General features: G+C 34.9%; 1 protein-coding gene across 10 annotated transcripts in view; it reads left to right on the forward strand.

The window, feature by feature from the left end:
- The window catches only part of LOC102398822, a 472058-nt gene that overhangs the window by 103611 nt on the left and 346996 nt on the right, over positions 1-21451 (forward strand). For all 10 annotated transcript variants that reach the window (XM_044936730.2, XM_025276189.3, XM_025276191.3 and 7 more), the window contains one exon: positions 1734-1821. In XM_044936730.2, the coding sequence (XP_044792665.1) occupies positions 1734-1821 (88 nt within the window). The remainder of the gene's footprint in view (positions 1-1733; positions 1822-21451) is intronic.

Below are 21451 nucleotides of genomic sequence, written 5' to 3' on the forward strand. Positions count from 1 at the left end.
CAGCAGGAGATGAATCAAGATGTCATCTTAAAAAAAAGGGGGGGGTGTGCTTATATGACCCCCCATGAACAATTACCATTTGTTATATTTTCCTAAAAGTATTAGCCTTTTTTGTGAGTTACTAGAACTTTTCATTTGAGCAAACGCCAGGAAATAGAGGAGGACAGAGGAGCCTGGCGTGCAGTAGTCTATGGGGATGCAAAGAGTCAGACACGACTTAGCTACTGAACAACAAAGAACTTTTTGACTGAACTACAGTGTACCAAAGGTTGATTTTGCCAGCATTATAAGCTTAGATGTAGATGAGATAGCTAAGTTTAAGTTCTACTTTATTACTAATAGAATAAAGATTTTAAGATTTATTATAGAAATCATGGGTATTAAAAATTCTTATGTTACTAAATGTAAATTTCAGTCATTTTACAAGGGCTTCTGTATTTTATATTGGCATTAGTCATTAAAATTTTAAGTGAATTATTTTTTGATGTAAATATAATTTGTGACAAAATTTATTGAGGAGCATAATGTAGTAATGCAAGACTACTTATCAAAGCGTAACTACCCAAGATTCTACATGTAAGGAAACATAATTTGAGCATGTTTCATGTTGAGAATTGAGGGATAGAGTAGGGTGAGATGGTAGGAGAGTGACTCAGTATTTTCTTGCCTATTTGCTCATTTTTTTGATCCAGAAATAATTAAGAAGGAAAAAAACTGCCTAAGAAATTTTGCTCACATGTTTCATACCCTGGACATAGTTAAAGGAGATTATCCTATGGATCTGGCAGCTATATTTGCCACATACGTTTATATACTTTTTATAAGAAGAAATTTGAATCATTGCCCATGTTCTTATGTGTTTTAGAAATATATCTCCAGAAAATAGCACATTCATATAAAATCTGGGGACTGCAATCTCCTAGGAATTTGGAGAAGGGGTTATAAATTACTTTTTCTTGCTAATTTTTAAAAATAAAATTTTGTTTCCCTTGTGAAGGCAAATATAGTTTCAACATTGTAATGCTTGTTAATTTATTTTACAAATGTCATTCTGAAAATTGTTCTCCATTTTTAGATTGTAATAGTGATCTTTGTCCAACAAAAGTATGTAGGTTTTATCACCTCATTCGAATTAGTACTTGTGATTACAGATTCCCCAAACCACAGAAGGCTAAGAGCTATGCCTGACAAAAGTAATAAAGCCAAAACTTTTCAATTGGTTATAGTGTCCTAAGTAAAATACATCTTTTTTCAATTGTGGCAAATAAAATGAGTTACCAACAGCCAATCTATTTTTCAAGTGGTAGATAATCTATTTGTGGATTACATAGTTAATTAATATTTGATACTTTTCATTTTTCCTTTTTCATATAACCATCTGTATAGTAAAGTAGCCAAAGAAAATATAAAACTGAAAACTTACATACTCTACCTTCTACCTATAGTAACTTGAAAATAGGAATAACTACTGTAAATTGTGCACTTATCATCCTATCACTTTATTGAGGCCATAGATATATCACATTGATCATCTTCCATATAAGCCTTCTGTTATTTTTTGATGTAACTTTGTGATGTTTTGAATTTAGCTGACACTTGACACTCGACACTCTTTCAAAATAATGTAAAGCTGTACATATTGTGGATTATAATTTTCACTTTCCTATGGTATAAAGTTGTTGCATTAAGTGAAACTGAGATTGATAGAATGTGTTGTCATCTTTCCCTGGCAGCCCTCCATTTGATTGCATGTCAGAATTTTCCAGTCTGAAAAACCACCTCATTAAACATATTACATTACTGAAACATTTCTCTGAACAGGTAAGATATATTGTGTTGTTTTATTGTCCTCCATACAATTTCCATATGTGTTTGTTCATCAGATCTTGTAATTTTATCTTCAGTAGTGCTGTAACCTATCTTTTCTTCAACATTTCCAGTGCCAACACTGAAATTCAGATCCATATTTATTTATATAGATGTAGACTATTTGTATAGCTACTAATGGATTGGTAAACTCAAATCTCTTTTCTATTCAACTAGAATTTACCACTGTTGCTGTGTTATTCCAAAATAAGTATTAAACTGATCAGAAATCTTCAAACACTCACCATCATCCAGGGAACATAGTCTAAACTTGTTACATTACTATTCACAACCCTTCTTAGTTCATACACATCTGTTATCTTATCCTTCTCTTTTATGTGATCCCTGTACTAATTTATCTTGAAATATTTCATGTATGATTCTATCTTTATTCTTTTTATCATAATATTTTCTCCACTTCTAATTTACTACCATGACTTCTTTTCTTATCAAAACAACACTTCTTTTAAGCTGTAGCTAGTTCATTCACTTATTTTTTAATACTTCCATTCATCCATTCATCAATCATCAAGATGACCCTATTCCTTTATAGTTAATATTTCCTAGAATTTAACATTGTAAACTTGATTTAATTCCATAATCATTTGAGGGTTGGCTATATGCAGAAACAGTTCCTGGTGGCTCAGACAACAAAGAATCTTCCTGCAATGCAGGAGGAGACCCATGTTCGATCCCTGGGTTGGGAAGATCCCCTGGAGAAGGAGATAACTACCCACTCCAGTATTCTTTCCTGGAGAATTCCATGGACAGAGGAGCCTGATAGGCTACAGTCCACAGTCCATGGGGTTGCAAAAGAGTTGAACACAACTGAGAAACACTTTTTCTTTTCTTATGTACAGATATATGTGCTAGGCTTCATGGGGGAGGCATGAATGAATGAGAATTCTTTGCCTCAAATTTTAGTGGAATATTGAGATATTTAAATAAGTAATGTTTATTTTTACACATATGTTGTATTTGAATTTGATTTTAATTCTCTTGAGGTAAAGCATTATTCTACATTATTTTATATTGATTTTCCAACATAATCATTTTTACATAGTGAGTTTCTAATAAATATTTCATGATGATTAAACATACCAAGGAATCCTGTAGCAGTATTCATTAACACGGGTATTGTGTCATTGTTAATTGTAATTCCTCTATCAGAAATAAGTTCTAAAACTGGTTATATGTGGGAATATTTAATAATAATAACTAATACTTATATAGCAATTATTATTTGTCAGGTACTGTTCTAAGCATTAGATATAATAACTTTGAAAATCTTCATTTAAAGCCTGTTGACTCGCTGAAATTTCTTCAGTTCAAGGTGAGTATAATGAGAAGATAAAGAAAAATGCAGCTCATGAAGGTCCATCTATTTTGTGCATTAATTTGCAGATGGGTTTTTAGGTGCAAGGGGCCTCTTCTCAGATCAGTCTCTGGCATTTCTTGTTTTACTACAGCAGAAAGTAGTAGGAAAGTATATATTATGAAAAGCCACAAAGTTAGACTGTTGCTTTCAGAAAAGTTGTTTCAGATTCCTTTTTATTTACGCCAACCAACCCGCTGAGAAAAATTAGAAAATATGGACAAAATAAACTCTTCTGTTTGAGGGCATCAAAGAGGTTAAGGCAAAGTGGACGCATATATACAAGGCTACTGAAAATCAAAGGATAGAAAAAGATATGCCATAAAAACATATATTAAAAACTTTGGACTAGTCCCTAGTTCCTTGTTATACTAATTATGCATATCAGTAAGTTCAGTCACTCATTTGTGTTTAACTCTTTGCGACCCCAAGGACCGCAGCATGCCAAACTTTCCTATCCATCACTAACTCCTGGAACTTCCTCAATCATGTCTATCGAGTTGGCAAGCCATCCAACAATCTCACCTTCTGTCATCACCTTCTCCTTCTGCCTTCACTCTTTCCCAGCATCAGGGTCTTTTCATATGAGTCAGTTCTTCACATCAGGTGGCCAAACTATTGGAGTTTCAGCTTCAGCATCGGTCTTTCCAATGAATATTCAGGACTTATTTCCTTTAGGATTAACTGGTTTGATTCCCTTGCAGTCCAAGGGACTCTCAAGAGTTTTCTTCAACATCACAGTTCAAAAGCATCAATTCTTCAGCACCGTGCTTTCTTTATAGTCCAATTCTCACATCCGTACATGACTACTGGAAAAACTAGTTTTGACTAGACAGATATTTGTCAGCAAAGTAATGTCTCTGATTTTCAATATGCTGTCTAGGTCAGTCATAGCTTTTCTTTCAAGGAGCAAGTGTCTTTTAATTTCATGGCCACAGTCACCATCTGCAGTGATTTTTGAGCCCCCCAAAATAAAGTCTCTCACTGTTTCCCCATCTATTTGCCATGAAGTGATGGGACTAGAGGCTATGATCTTAGTTTTTTGAATGTTGAGTCTTAAGTCAGCTTTTTCACTTTCCTCTTTCACTTTCATTAAGAGGCTCTTTTGTTCCTCTTTGCTTTCTGCCATAAGGTTGGTGTCATCTGTGTATCTGAGGTTATTGATATTTCTCCTGGCAGTCTTGATTCCAGCTTGTGCTTCATCCATTCCACCATTTCTCATGATGTACTCTGCATATAAGTTAAATAGGCAGGGTGACAACATACAGCCTTGACATACTCCTTTCCCAATTTGTAACCAGTCTGTTGTTCCATGTTCTAACTGTTGCTTTTTGACCTGCATACAGATTTCTCATGAGGCAGGTAAGGTGGTATGGTATTACCATTTCTTCAAGAATTTTCCACAGTTTGTTGTGATCTACACAGTCAAAGGCATTGGCATAATCAATAAAGAAGTAGATGTTTTTCTGGAACTCTCTTGCTTTTTCTATGATCTAACAGATATTGGCAATTTGATCTCTGATTTCTCTGCCTTTTCTAAGGAAAGATGTTCCTTAGACGTTTCAGCTTGAACATCTGGAATTTCATGGTTCATGTGCTGTTGAACCCTGGCTTGGAGTATTTTATGCATTACTTTGCTAGCATGTAAGATGAATGTAATTTTGCAGTAGTTTGAACATTCTTTGGCACTGCCTTTCTTTAGGATTGGAATGAAAACTGACCTTTTTCAGTCATGTGGCCACTGCTGTGTTTTCCAAATTTGCTGGCATATTGAGTGCAGCACTTTCACAGCATCGTCTTTGAGGATTTGAAATAGCTCATCTAGAATTCCTGCACCTCCACTAACATTTTTTGTAGTGATGCTGCCTAAGGCCCACTTGATTTTGCATTCCAGGATATCTGGCTCTAGGTGAGTGATCACACCATTGTGGTTATGTGGGGTCATGAAGATCTTTTTTGTATAGTTCTTCTGTGTATTCTTGCCACCTCTTCTTAATATCTTCTGCTTCTGTTAGGTTATGTGTAATTAGTATACATATGTATTAGTATATGTATGTATATACATATTATATATACATATATATTACATACAATTATATATACATATATATATTTGTACATCCATGTATTTGAACTAAATTCTAGAGCAAGAGTCATTGTAAACTAATATTTTATTGTATAATTAAAATTTGCAAAGAGAGCAGAACTTAAGCATTCTCATAAAAAAATATAACTGTATGAAATTATAGATAAGTTAAATTACTTGATCATGGTAATGCTTTCTAGTATATACATATATCAAATCATTATGTGTATGCTTTAAATATCCTGGTGGCTCAGCTGGTCAAGACTCTGCCTGCAATGCGGGAGACCGGGGTTCAATCTTTGAATTGGGAAGATACCCTGGAGAAGGGAAGGGTTACCCACTGCAATATTCTGGCCTGGAGAATTCTATGGACTGTACAGTCCATGGGGTTGCAAAGAGTAGGACACGACTGAGTGGTGTTCACATTCACTTTTAAATATATTACATTTTATTTATCAATTAGACCTCAACAAAGCTAGGGAAAAAGAAGGCAAGAAGAAAACACATTGAGAATTTTAAGATTTTGAATGGAATGGTAATGAAGACATGACATAGCGAACTTGTGATGTGCAGTTTATGTTGTATTTAAGAAAGAGTCATACCTTTTGATGTATTTAATAAAAAGGGAAAAGAGCTGAAAGTCTATAATTTAAGCATTCATCTCACGAAGCTATTACAAGAAAGCCATTAAAAAAAAGAAAATCAAATTAAATCCAAAATCAATATATACAGAACAAACATATTGAAAGTAAATACAGAAGTTAATGAGATAGAAAGCAAGCAGTAATATTTACATATATAAAATCATCATATTGTACATTTAAATAGATAAGATTTTTATGTGTCAATTATATCTCAATAAAGTTGGGAAAAAATTGCAAAAAAAAAAAAAAGAAAGCAGTGAGCTAAAACTCTCAAAATTTATTAGTTGAAAGTGGAGGTGATAAATTATGAAGTTTTTTAAAGCCTGACATACAAAATATTAGTAATGAAAAGGAGAGAGTACTAGAAATTCTACCTATGTAAAGTAATACATAATACTTTTATATCATTTATGTTGAAAATTTGACAATGTACACAGAGTAGAAAAATTCCTAGAAAAAATAATGGAAATTGACATAAAAAGAAACAGCAATTGTCACATACAATAAAATCTTACCAATTAATTGTCATCCATGCACCAGCAACATTGTTATCACCCCAATCTTGTTAAGATGGCAGACCTGAGTCTCACACTAACCTACTGAATCACTGTCTGAATTTTAAATATATATATATATATATGAAGGTTTAATAAACATTGTATTAAATAAATTGAATCCATAGTTATAAACCTTTCCAGAAAAATACTCTTGTCTAGATAACTTCATATGTGAATTCCTCAAAACATTTAAGAGTGAAATAGCACTAACCCTATTCAAACTGTGCCAGATAACAAAACAGAGTAAGAACACTTTCCAACTAATGTTCTGAGGCCATTGAAACCTTATTACCAAATTTTATAAGGAAATCACAAGAAAGAAAATGTCTGTTACATAAAATAAGAAATAGCAATCTCAAAAAATAGCAAATTGAGTCCAGTGATGCATAAAGATTATAATATATCACAGACACATTAGCATTATTCCAGGAATGCAAGGTAAGTTGAACATTTGAAAACCAATCAATGGAATTAACCAGAGCAGAAGAGTAGTGGTGACATAGGATAAAGACACCTGAAAAGATACAGAGAAAGCACTGAGTAAAATTCATTATCTATTCAAGATAAAAAGTCTTAGTAAACTTAGAATAAATGGCAATTTCCTATGTTATAAAATTTATCTACAAATACAAATAAAAATACCTGTAAATACAAATACAGAGATATCAGTTTGCTGAAAAAGGTCCGTATGGTCAAAACTGGTATAGTCAAAGTTACGATTTTTCCAGTAGTCATGTACAGATGTGAGAGTTGTACCATAAAGAAGACTGAGAGCCGAAGAATTGAGCTTTTGAATTATGGTGCTAGAAAAGACTCTTGAGAATCTCTTGGACTGCAGGTAGATCAAACCAGTCAATCCTAAAGAAAATCAACCCTGAATACTCATTAGAAGGACTCATGCTGAAGTGCCAATACTTTGGCCACCTGATGTGAAGGGCCAACTCATTGTAAAAGACCCTGATGCTGGGAAAGATTGAGGGCAGGAGAAGGGGGTGGAAGAGGATGAGATGGTTGGATAGCATCACCAATTCAATGGAAACTGAGCAAACTCTGGGAGATAGTGGAGGACAGAGAAGCCTGGCATGCTGTAGCCCATGGGGTCACAAAGAATTGGCCATGACTTACTGAATGAACAGCAACAATCTACAAATAAAGTAAGGCAGATATAATTCTTAATGATAAAATATTGTAAACCTTCTTCTGTGAAATCAGTGATGGTACAAATATGTCCACTATTAGCATTTTTATTCTACAACGTATTCAAGGGCCAAGAGTATGCAATAGGACTGGAAAAGAAAAGGAAATGTTTAAATGTGGGAAAGGAAGAAATGAATCTGTCATTGTCCTTCATGACAGAATTCTGTACTTGGAAAATTCAAATTATTCTGAAGGTTAGATATTAGAATTCATCAGTGAATTCAGCAATATTGCTGAAAGGCAAAATACTATTAATATAATCAGTTTTACTTCTATATACTAACTTCAAATATTTAGAGATGAAATAAAAATGACAATATGTCATTTTCAATAGCATGGAAAACATAAAATACCTAGGAAGAATATACAGAATACATGAAAAATCTCCTTATTGAAAAGTATAAAAATATTATGAGAGAAATTAGAGAAGGCCTTAATGAATAAAGAACTGTCTCACGTTTGTAGATCGGAAGATTTAGTATGTTAAAGACGTTGGTTCTCTTCAGAATGATTTATAGATTAAATTAAATTAAAATCAAAATACAAATAGGATTTTTCTGTACAGATTGACAAGCTGATTCTAAAATTTGTATAAAATTCAAGAAACCAGTAAAACCTAAGTTAATTTTGAAGAAGTTGGTAGACTTATACTACTGCATATCAAGGCATGTTATATATCTCCATTAAGACAGTTCCATATTGGCAAAAGACAGGCACACAGACCAATGAAGCTTAAGAGGATTTAGAAACACCTGACACTTACATGGATACTTAATTTATTATTACATGCACTTAGGAGATGTGGGGTGATAATTGTCTCTTGATTTCTAACTCAGTTCAGTTCAGTCGCTCAGTTGTGTCTCTTTGTGACCCCATGAATCGCAGCACGCCAGGCCTCCCTGTCCATCACCAACTCGCGGAGTTTACCCAAAGTCACGTCCATCGAGTTGGTGATGCCATCCAGACATCTCATCCTCTGTCATCCCCTTCTCCTCCTGCCCCCAATCCCTCCCAGCATTACAGTCTTTTCCAATGAGTCAACTCTTCGCATGAGGTGGCCAAAGTATTGGAGTTTCAGCTTCAGCACCAGTCCTTCCAGTGAACACCCAGGACTGATCTCCTTTAGAATGGACTGGTTGGATCTCCTTGCAGTCCAAGGGACTCCCGAGAGTCTTCTCCAACACCACAGTTCAAACGCATCAATTCTTCAGTGCTCAGCTTTCTTCACAGTCCAACTCTCACACCCATACATGACCACTGGAAAAACCATAGCCTTGACTTGATGGACCTTTGTTGGCAAAGTAATGTCTCTGCTTTTCAATATGCTATCTAGGTTGGTCGTAACTTTCCTTCCAAGGAGTAAGCGTCTTTTAATTTCATTGCTGCAATGACCATCTGCAGTGATAAAAATTTCTAACTCACACCATAGTAAAAAATCAGCATTAGGGTTTGCGTTAGTAACCCTAATCGGACTGTAAATCTAAACATCAACGGTAACATTTTATGGTAGTTCAACAACTCAAACAATATACAAAAAGTACTAAGCATAAAAGAAAATATCACTAAATTGGACTTCTGTTCTATTTATAAAAAGAACTTCTGCCCACAAAAGATACAGAGAGAGTAAAAACACTGGCTAAAAAAATGTGAGATGTTTTTTATAATAGATGTAACAAAGAAATATTTAAAATTTGAATTTACAAAGAATTCTTACAAAGCAATAAGAAAAGATAACTTAATGAGAAAGTGGGAAAAGCCTTGAATGGGCACTTCAGAAAAGGAAATACAGAAATAGCAAAAAAGAAAAAAAAATGTGAAAAGGGTTTCAGTCTTAATCAGGGAAAATGCAAATCAAAACCATGCAGATGATACCACAACACTCCCAAGAAAGATTAATGTTACAAGACGTATAATACTAAGTGCTATGGAGAATGTGGAGCAAAAAGTTCTCATATACTGTTTGGGTGGTATAATCGATCACACCTAGAGCCAAGCATCCTACAGTCCAAAGTCAAGTGGGCATTAGGAAGCATCACTACAAACAAAGCTAGTGGAGGTGATGGAATTCCAGTTGAGCTATTTCAAATCCTGAAAGATAATGATGATAAAGTACTTCACTCAATATGCCAGCAAATTTGGAAAACCCAGCAACAGCTATAGGACTGAAAAAGGTCAGTTTTCATTCCAATCCCAGAGAAAGGCAATGCCAAAAAATGTTCAAACTACCACACAATTGTGCTCATTTCACATGCTAGCAAAGTAATGCTCAAAATTTTCCAAGTGAGGCTTCAATAGTATATGAACTGAGAATTTCCAGAAATTCAAGCTGGATTTAGAAAAGGCAGAAGAAGCAGATATCAAACTGCAAACATCCGCTGGATCATAGAAAAGGCAAGAAAATTTGAGAAAAGCATCTACTTCTGTTTCATTGACTACACTAAAGCCTTTGCCAGTGTGGATCACAACAAACTGTGGAAAATTCTTAAAGAGACGGGAATACCAGACCACCTTACCTGACTCCTGATAAAACTGTATGCAGGTCAAGAAGCAACACTTAGAACCAGACATGGAACAACGGACTCGTTCCAAATTGGGAAAGGAGTATGTCAAGGCTGCACATTGTCACCCTGCTTATTTAACTTCTATGCAGAGTACATCATGTGAAATACCAGAAAGGATGAAGCACAAGCTTGAATCAAGATTGCCGGGAGAAATATCAATAACCTCAGATATGCAGATGACACCTAACTTATGGCTGAAAGTGAAGAGGAACTAAAGAGCCTCTTGATTAAAGTGAAAGAGGAAAGTGAAAGGTGGCTTAAAACTCAACATTCTTAAAACTAAGATCATGGCATCTTGTCCCAACACTTCATGGCAAATAGATGGGTAAACAGTGGAAGCACACTTTATTTTCATGGCCTCCAAAATCACTACAGATGGTTTCTGCTGCCATGAAATTAAAAGAAGCTTGCTCCTTTAAAGAAAAGCTATGACAAACATAGAGAGGATATTATAAAGCAGAGACATTACTTTGTTGACAAAGATCTGTCTACTCAAAGCTATGTTTTTTCCAGTAGTCAGTAGTATGGATGTTAGAGTTGAACTATAAAGGTAGTTGAGCATTGAATAACTCAAGCATTTGAGCTGTGGTGTTGGAGAAGATATTTGAGAGTCCCATGGACTGCAAGGAGATCAAACTAGTTAGTCCTGAATATTCATTGGAAGGCCTGATGCTGAAGTTCCAATAGTTTGGCCACCTGATGCAAAGAACTGACTCACTGGAAAAGACCCTGATGCTGGGAAAGATTGAAGGCAGGAGGAGAAGGGGAAAACAGAGGACAAGAGGGTTGAATGGCATCACAGACTCAATGGACATTAGTTTGAGCAAGCTCCAGGGGTTGTTGATGGACAGGGAAGCCTAGCTTGCTGTAGTCCATGGGGTCACAGAGTCAGACACGACTGAGCAACTGAATTGAACTGAAGAAAAAAAAAATTCAGTACTTTCAGTTTTGTGAACATGAGTGGTCGTTAAAAGTTAGACTATCTATGAAAAGCAAATGTTTTCTGGTGTGTCTCCTAGGTATGGAAAATTTCTACAAATTATATATTTTTTAAAGAACATGATTATCAGTTTAAAACTATACAGTCAAACATTTTAATGACTATTTAAAGAAAAAATTTCTTTCAAAATCAGTGTCAAAAATAATATCAAAGTAAATGTTTATATTTCCATATCATGAAATCCAAGCAAAATCAGAGGTCAGAGTCCCCACAAAATGTATACCAATATTGGGATTTCATGTACTCTGGCAAGCTAGCATATAATAAACTTCTTTATAGGAATGTCCTTCTTAGGGATTATGTAAGGGTTAATTATTTCCAAATAGATACATGGAGTATTTTGAGGAACACACATGCAAACTCTTTTAATACAAGTTTCATTAAAATACAGGTTACGTGCATAAAGCTCAAAAATCCTAATTATACTGATAAATGAATTATCACAAAGTGAGGACACATAAAACCATCACTCAGATCAAGAAATAGAAAATAATTTGCACTGCAGAAACACTTCTCATATCCTTCTCCAGCACCACAGTTCAAAGTGGTGCTTCTCCAGCACCACAGTTCAAAACATCAATTCTTTGGCACTCAGCTTTCTTTATGGTCCAACTCTCACATCCATACATGACTACTGGCAAAACCATAGTTTTAACTAGATGGATAGCTGTCAACAAAGTTGTCTGCTTTATAATATGCTGTATATGTTTGTCATAACTTTTCTTCCAAGAAGCATGTGTCTTTTAATTTCATGGCTTCAGTCACCATCCACAGTGATTTGGAGCCCAAGAAAATAAAATCTGCCACTGTTTCCATTATTGCCCATCTATTTGCCATGAAGTGATGTGACTGGATACCATTATCTTAGTCTTTTGAATGTTGAGTTTTAAGCCAGCTTTTTCACTCTCCTCTCACTTTAATCAAGAGACTCTTTAGTTCCTCTTTGCTTTCTGTCATGAGGTTGCTTTGATCTGCATATCTGAGGGTATTGGTATTTCTCCCACAATCTTGATTCCAGATTGTGTGTCATCCAGCCTGCCATTTCACATGATGTACTCTGCATATAAGTTAAATAAGCAGGGTGACAATATGCAGCCTTGATGTACTCCTTTCCCAATTTGGAACCAATTTGTTGTTTCATGTCCAGTTCTAACTGTTGCTTCTTGACCTGCATACAGATTTCTTAGGAGACAGGTAAAGTCGTCTGGAATCCCATCTCTTGAAGAATTTTCCACAGTTTTTTGTGATCCATATAGTCACAGGCTTTGGCATAGTCAATAAAGCAGAAGTAGATGTTTTTCTGGAACTCTCTTGCTTTTTCTGTGATCCAACCAATGTTGGGAATTTGATATCTGGTTCCTCTGTCTTTTCTAGATGCAACTTGAACAATGGGAAATTCTTTGTCCATGTACTTGGAGAATTTTGAGCATTACTTTGCTAGCGTGTGAGATGAGTATAATTTTGCAGTAGTTTGAAAATACTTTGGCATTGCCTTTCTTTGGGATTGGAATGAAAACTGACCTCTTTCAGTCCTGTGGCCACTGCTGCATTTTCCAAATTTGCTGGCATATTGAGTGCAGCACTTTCAACAGCATCATCTTTGAGGATTTGAAATAGTTCAACTGGAGTTCCATCACCTCCACTAGCTTTGTTCGTAGTAATGCTTCCTAAGGCCCACTTGACTTCGCATTCCAGGATGTCTGGCTCAAGGTGAGTGATCATACCATTGTGCTTATGTGGGTCATGAAGATCTTTTTTGTATAGTTCTTCTGTGTACACTTCTTAATATCTTCTGCTTCTGTTAGGTCTATACCATTTCTGTACTTTATTGTTCCCATCTTTGCATGAAATGTTCCCTTGATATTTCTAATTTTCTTGAAGAGATCTCTAGTCTTTCCAATTCTATTGTTTTCCTCTATTTCTTTACACTGATCACTTAGGAAGGCTTTGTTATCTTTCCTTGCTATACTTTGGAACTCTGCATTCAGATGGATATATCTTTCCTTTTCTCCTTTGCCTTTAGCTTCTCTTCTTTTTTCACCTTTTTGTAAGGCCTCCACAGATAGCCATTTGCCTTTTTGCACTTCTTTTTCTTGGGGATTGTCATGATCACTGCCTCCTGTACAGTGTCATGAACCTCTGTCCATAGTTCTTCAGACACCCTGTCTGTCAAATCTAATTTGATTTTTTTCTTAAAACGTATAAATTTATTTTTAGATTTTTGTTCTGAATATGATGGATGTCATTGAATAGTTGATTGAGATCATGATAGTTTTTCAGACAGCTTTGTCTCTTTCTTCTTCAAGGAATGTTATAGGGAATATTATTCTGTATGTAATAACTTCCATCATAAAAATGCTGAGTATGCTTTGCAGTTGTAACACTGATACATTCTGATTTATTGTGCTTTCAAATTACCTTTTCATTGATGAAGAAGGAGAAGAGACAGAAGAGAATAAAAGAGTTAAATAAGTTTTGTTAGGATCATCATTTTAATCTGTGTGGTAAATTGTTGTCATTTTTAATGATTAACATCATATTCCAGTGCTAACTTTTACATCTTATTCATTAATTAAAATAAGAAGACTAAATTATTTTTGTATTCGAAGGCAGCAAAGAACTTTACAAATTTTCAAGTGTTTTAAAAGTAATTGTTAATGGAGTATTACTCAGCCATTAAAAAGAATTCATTTGAATCAGTTCTAATGAGGTGGATGAAACTGGAGCCGATTATACAGAGTGAAGTAAGCCAGAAAGAAAAACACCAATACAGTATACTAACGCATATATGTGGACTTTAGAAAGATGGTAACGATAACCCTGTATGTGAGATAGCAAAAGAGATACAGATGTATAGAACAGTCTTTTGGACTCTGTGGGAGAGGGAGGGGGGGATTGTTTGGGAGAATGGCGTTGAAATATGTATAATATCATATAAGAAACGAATCGCCAGTCCAGGTTAGATGCAGGATACAGGAAGCTTGGGGCTGGTGCACTGGGATTACCCAGAGGGATGGTATGGGGAGGGAGGGGGATTCAGGATGGGGAAAACGTGTACACCTGTGGCGGATTCATGTTGATGTATGGCAAAACCAATACAATATTGTAAAGTAATTAGCCTCTAATTAAAATAAATAAATTTAAATTAAAAAAATAAAAGTAATTGTTATCATATAATAAGTGTTCAGAGTTGCCTAGTTGGAAAAGAATTGGGTTCGCTCACAAAAAATTCTTTAAACTATTTTCGAATATTGTTTTCAATATGGAAATTTCTTTTTAAAAAACAGATTCATTGAAATAAAGTTTATATGCCATACAGTATATGAATATAAATAGAAGAACAAATGCCTTTTTGGAGATTCAAATTTCTTATAATCACAATTGATTTTAGAACATTTTTACCATCCCTCAAAATACACAGTCCGCATTATCATTCACTGCCCATCTCCCCATCAACCACCACCATCATGACCACACCTAGAACACACCACACCTAGGCCTAGACAACCACTAAACTACTTTTTAATCTATATATATTATTCTATTGTACACATTTCACATAAATGAAGTCATTTATTTAGTCTTATGTAAATGGCTATTTTCAGTTAGGATAAGTTTTTTTCAAGGTTCATACATGCTGTGCCATGCATCAGTAGTTCTGTCCTATTTATTGTTGTTCAGTCACTAAGTCATTTCTGAATCTTTGAGACCCTATGGATTGTAGCACATCAGGCTTCCCTGTGCTTCACTATCTCTCAGAGTTTGCTCAAATTCATGTCCATTGAGTAGGTGATGCTATCCAAACATCTAATCCTGTGTCGCTCCCTTCTCCTCCTGCCCTTGATCTTTCCCAGCATCAGTTTTTTTTTTTTTTTTTTTTTCCCCAGTGAGTCAGCTCTTCACATCAGGTAGGCAAAGTATTGGAACTTCAGCATCAGTCCTTGAAATAAATATTCAGGGTTGGTTTTCTTTAGGGTTGATTGGTTTGATCTCCTTGCAGCCCAGGAGACTCTCAAAAGTCTTCTCCAGCACCACAATTCAAAATCATCATTTCTTCAGTACTCAGCTTTCCCTTATTTATTTCCAACTCTCACATCCATACATGACTAATGGAAAAACTATAACTTTGACTATGCCAACCTTTTCGGCTAAGTGATGTTTCTGCTTTTTAATATGCTGTCTAAGTTTGTCATAGCTTTTCTTCCAAGGAACAATCTTCTTTTAATTTCATGGCTACAGTCACCATCCACAGTGATTTTGGAGACCAAGAAAATAAAATCTCCACTGTTTCCACTTTTTCCCCTTCTGTTTGCCATGAAATGATGGGACTGGATGCCATGATATTCATTTTTTGAATATTGAGTTTTAAGCCAGATTTTTCACTCTCCTGTTTCATCCTCATCAAGAGGCTCTTTGGTTCCTATTCACTTTCTGTCATAAGGGTGGTGTCATCTGTATATCTGAGGTTGTTGATATTTCTCCTGGAAATATTGATTCCAGCTTGTAATTCATTCAGCTGGACATTTTTCATGATGTACTCTGTATATAACTAAAATAAGCAAGGTGACAATAGACAGCCTTGATATACTCCTTTCCCAATTTTAAACCAGTCCATTGTTGCACATCTAATTCTAACTGTTTCTTCTTGTCCTGCATACAGATTTCTCAGGAGACAGGTAAGGCGGTCTGGTATTCATATCTCTTTTAAGAATTTCCATTTGTTGTGTTCTACACAGGCAAAGGCTTTAGTGTAGTCATTGAAGCAGAGGTAGATGTTTTTCTGGAATTTCCTTGTTTTCTCTATGATCCACAGGGTATTGGCAATTTCCTCAATAATTCCTCTGCCTTTTCTAAATCCAGCTTGTACATCAGGAAGTTCTCAGTTTACATACTGCTGAAGCCTAGCTCTTAGGATTTTTTTTTTTTTTTTTTTTTTTTACTTTGCTAGCATGTGAAATGATTGCAGTTGTTCGGTAGTTTGAACAGTCTTTTGCATTGCCCTACTTTGGGATTGGTCAAAAACTGACCTTTTACAGTCCTGTGGCCACTGCTGTGTTTTCCAAATTTGCTGGCATATTGAGTGTAACACTTTAACATCATCATTTTTTAGGATTTTAAACAGCTCAGCTGGAATTCCATCACTTCTACTAGCTTTGTTCATAGTAATGCTTCCTAAGGCCCACTTGACCTCACACTCCAGTATGTCTGGCTCTAGGTGAGTGACCACAGCATCATGGTTATCCAGGTCATTAAGAACTTTTTCGTGCAGTTCTTCTGTATATTCTTGCTACCTCTTCTTAATCTTTTCTGCTTCTGTTAGGTCTTTGCTGTTCTGTCCTTTATTGTGCCTGTCTTTACATGAAATATTCCCTTGGTATCTCCAGTTTTCTTGAAGAGATTTCTAGTCTTTCCCTTTGTATCTTTTTCCTCTATTTCTTCTCATTGTTCACTTAAGAAGCCTTTCTTATCTCTCCTTGCTATTCTCTGGAACTCTGTATTCCATTGAGTATATCTTTCCGTTTCTCCTTTGCCTTTTGCTTCTTTTTTCTTCTCAGGTATTTGTAGGTCCTCCTGAAACAACCACTTTGCCTTCTTGCCTACAAATATTCTGTCTCTTTACGTAAGTTTATTCCTAAGTATTTTATTCTTTTTGTTGCAATGGTGAGTGGGATAATTTCCTTAATTTCACTTTCTGATTTTTCATTGTTAGTGTATTGTTAGTTTTATTTTGCTGTTATTTTCTAGTGTTTTTTAGTTGGAATTTCAATTTATTGATTGGAAATATTTTTGAAGTAGGAAGACCTATGTATGTTTCTATGATGCATAATAAAGTCAGAAGGATGGCATTTTTAAAATCATTTTTTAAATATAATTAACAGGTTAAATTGTAAGATGCTTAGAGCATACAATGTGATGACTTGATATGTGTATACTTTGTAAAAGAACTCCCACAGTTGATTTAATTAGCAAAACATCTCATCACATATTCATCTTTTTGTTTTGTGAGAGCATTTAATTTCTAGTTTCATAGGAAATTTCAAGTATGCAATACAGTTTTATCAACCATGTTAACCATGCTATATACTAGACCTTCAGACCTTATATATACATCTTATATCTGAAATAGTTTCCCTTTTGCCAAAATCTCCCTGTTTCCTCTAGCCCACAAACCCTGGAAAACATTTTTCTCCTCTCTGTTTCTGAGCTCAAAATGTTTTCCCATTTTTAGATTCCACTTAGAAGTGATACCATGCAATATCTGTCTTTCTCTCTGACTTATTTCACTTAGCAATTCCAGTTTAATCCATATTGTCAACAATGACAGAATTTCCTTAGTTTGTAAGACTGAATAATATTCCTCTGTGTATCTGTTAATATTTTTAATCTGTTCATTTTTGAATGACATTTAGATTGTTTCTATACCTTGACTTTTGTGAATAATGTTGCAATGCATGGGAATAAAGATATCTCTTTGAGATACTGATTTCATTTCCTTTGGATATATGCTCAAAAGTGAGGTTGCTAGATCACATGGTTGTTCTGTTTTTATTTTGTGAGGAACCTCCATAATGTGTTTCATACTGGCTGTACCAGCTTACATTCTCACCAATAATGTGCAAAGTTTCCCATTTCTCCACATCCTCACCAAAACTTGTTATCTCTTGTTTTTTTTTTTTTTTTTTTTTTTGATAGTAGTCATCCTAACAGGGGTGAGATAATATTTCATAAATATTTCATTGAGGTTTTGACTTTTGCTTCCCTGATGATTATATTGTTGATCACCTTTTCATTGTCTTCTTTGGAAAAAATGTCTATTCAGGTCTTCTGCCTATTTCTTAAATGCGATATACATATATATAAATACTATCAGTTCAGTTCAGTTGCTCAGTCATGTCTGACTCTTTGTGAACCCATGAATTGCAGCATGCCAGGCCTCCCTGTCCATCACCAACTCCCGGAGTTCACTCAGACTCACGTCCATCGAGTTGATGATGCCATCCAGACATCTCATCCTCTGTCATCCCCTTCTCCTCCTGCCCCCAATCCCTCTCAGCATTAGAGTCTTTTCCAATGAGTCAACTCTTCGCATGAGGTGGCCAAAGTGTTGGAGTTTCAGCTTTAGCATCAGTCCTTCTTATAAACACCTAGGACAGATCTCCTTTAGAATGGACTGGTTAGATCTCCTTGCAGTCCAAGGGACTCTTGAGAGTCTTCTCCAACACCACAGTTCAGTGCATACAATATGCATAGACATGCATATATATGTATATATACACATACATGCACAATATATATGCATACGATATACATATATGCATATTGCATTTTGGATATTAAACCATATGAGGTTTGCAGATATATTCTCCCATTCCATAGGTTGCCTTTTCAATTTATTGATGAATTTCTTTGCAACAGGTTTTGTATTTGATGTAATCCAAGTTGTTGATTTTTTTTTTCCCTTTACTTTTTGGATTCAAAAAACTCATTTCCAAAACCAGTATCAAGGCGCTTACTCCTTATGTTTTCTTCTAGGAATTTTACATTTCCAAGTCTTAGATTCAAGTATTTATCCTATTCTGAGTGGATTTGTGTGTATGATATAAGAAAAAGTTTCAGTTACATTCCTTTATAGTCTGATATTTAATTTTCACAGAGACATTTACTGAAGAAACTATTGTTCCTCATTATATGTTCTTGGCATCCTTGTCAAAGTTCATATATGCAGGTATTTATTTCCGGGCTGTTAATTCTGTTACATCTGTCTATGGTTTTATGTTCATGGCACTACAACTCTGCTTTGATTACTATAGTTTTATAATATAGTTTGAAATCAAGAAGCGTTAAGCCACCAATTTTGTTATTCTTTCTCAAGATTGCCTTGATCATTTGGGGTCTCTTGTGATTCCTACAGGTTTTAGGATTGTTCTATTTTTGTGTAAAAAATGGTGTAGGAATTTCAATAAGAATTGCATTGAATCCATAGATCATTCAAACAATATGAATATTTTAACAATAGTAATACTTCCAATTCAATAACATGAGGTTTATCTCATTTTTTTGGTGTGTCTTCTCCCATTTCTTTCATTGATATCTTACAGGTCTTATTGTATAGATCTTTCACCTCCTTGGATAAATATGTTTCTAAGTATTTTATTGGCTTTTAATACTATTGTAAATTGAATTATTTTTTTAAGTTTTTGGTTATTTCATCGTTAGTATATAGAAAAGTATCTTATTTTTGTTTATTGATTTAGTATACTACAAAATTAATGACATTAGCTTTAACAAATTTTTAATGGAGTATTCCATATAAAAGATTAGAGTTTTCCATATATTAATATAAGATTATATTATTGTCATAGATAATTTTTACTTATTCCTTTCCTACTTAAATGCCTTTTATTTATTTTCTTGGCTAATTACTCTGACTAGAATTTCTAGTACAATATTGAATAGAAATGCTTATAATGGGCACCCTAGTCTTATTCTCAATTTAGAGGAAAAGTTTACAACTGTTCACTACAGAGTATGATATTAGTGGTAGGATTACCATGTATGGCCTTTAATATGTTGAGGTACATTCATTCTATATTGAATTTGTTGAAAATTTCTATCATGAAGAAATATTGATGCAAATATTTTATCTGCATCTTTGATGATATTTTATAGATTTATCCTTCATTTTGTTAATGTGATACATCATGATTATTATTGTGCAGATGTTGAACCATCCTTGCCTCCTTGAAATAAAGCCTACTCTATCATGCTGTATGATCCTTTCAATTTATTGTTTTTTATATAAATTTATTTATTTTAATTGGAGGCTAATTACTTTAAAATATTGTACTGGCTTTGCCATACATCAACATGAATCCGCCATGTGTGTACAAGTGTTCCCCATCCTGAACCCCCCTCCCACCTCCCTCCGCATAGCATCCCTCTGGGTCATCCCAGTGCACCAGCCCAGAGAATCCTGCATCATGCATCGAACCTGGACTGGAGATTCATTTCACATAAGGTATTACACATATTTCAATGCCATTCTCCCAAATCATCCCACCCTTGCCCTCTCCCACAGAGTTCAAAAGACTGTTCTATACATCTGTGTCTCTTTTGCTGTCTCACATACAGCGTTATCATGACCATCTTTCTAAATTCTATATATATGCATTACTATACTGTATTGGTGTTTTTTTCTTTTTGGCTTACTTCACTCTGTATAATAGACTTGAGTTGCATCCACCTCATTAGAACTGATTCAAATGTATTCTTCTTAATGTCTGAGTAATACTCCATTCTGTATATGTACCACAGCTTTCTTACCCATTCCTCTGCTGATGGACATCTAGGTTTCTTCCATGTCCTGGCTATTATAAACAGTGCTGCAATGAACATTGGGGTACATGTGTCTCTTTCAATTCTGGTTTCCTCGGTGTGTATGCCCAGCAGTGGGATTGCTGGGTCATATGGCAGTTCTATTTCCAGTTTTTTAAGGGATCTCCACACTGTTCTTCCTAGTGGCTGTACTAGTTTTCATTCCCACAAACAGTGTAAGAGGGTTCCTTTTTCTCCACACCCTCTCCAGCATGTATTGCTTGTCGACTTTTGGATAGCAGCCATTCTGACTGGCATGAAATGGTATCTCATTGTGGTTTTGATTTGCATTTCTCTGATAATGAGTGATGTTGAGCATCTTTTCATGTGTTTGTTAGCCATCTGTATGTCTTCTTCGGAAAAATGTCTCTTTAGTTCTTTGGCCCACTTTTTGATTGGGTCGTTTATTTTTCTGGAATTGAGCTTCAGGAGTTGCTTGTATATATTTTGAGGTTAATTCTTTGTTAGTTGCTTCATTTACTATTATTTTCTCCCATTCTGAAGGCTGTCTTTTCACCTTGCTTACTTTCCTTTGTTGTGCGGAAGCTTTTAATTTTAATTAGATCCCATTTGTTTATTTTTGCTTTTATTTCCAATATTCTGGGAGGTGGGTCATAGAGGATCCTGCTGTGGTTTATGTCAGCGAGTGTTTCACCTATGTTGTCCTCTAGGAGTTGTATGGTTTCTGGTCTTACATTTAGATCTTTAATCCATTTTAAGTTTATTTTTGTGTATGGTGTTAGAAAGTGTTCTAGTTTCATTATTTTACAAGTGGTTGACCAGTTTTCCC

This window comes from Bubalus bubalis, chromosome X, assembly GCF_019923935.1.
Source record: "Bubalus bubalis isolate 160015118507 breed Murrah chromosome X, NDDB_SH_1, whole genome shotgun sequence".
In the NCBI taxonomy this organism is placed as follows: domain Eukaryota; kingdom Metazoa; phylum Chordata; class Mammalia; order Artiodactyla; family Bovidae; genus Bubalus; species Bubalus bubalis.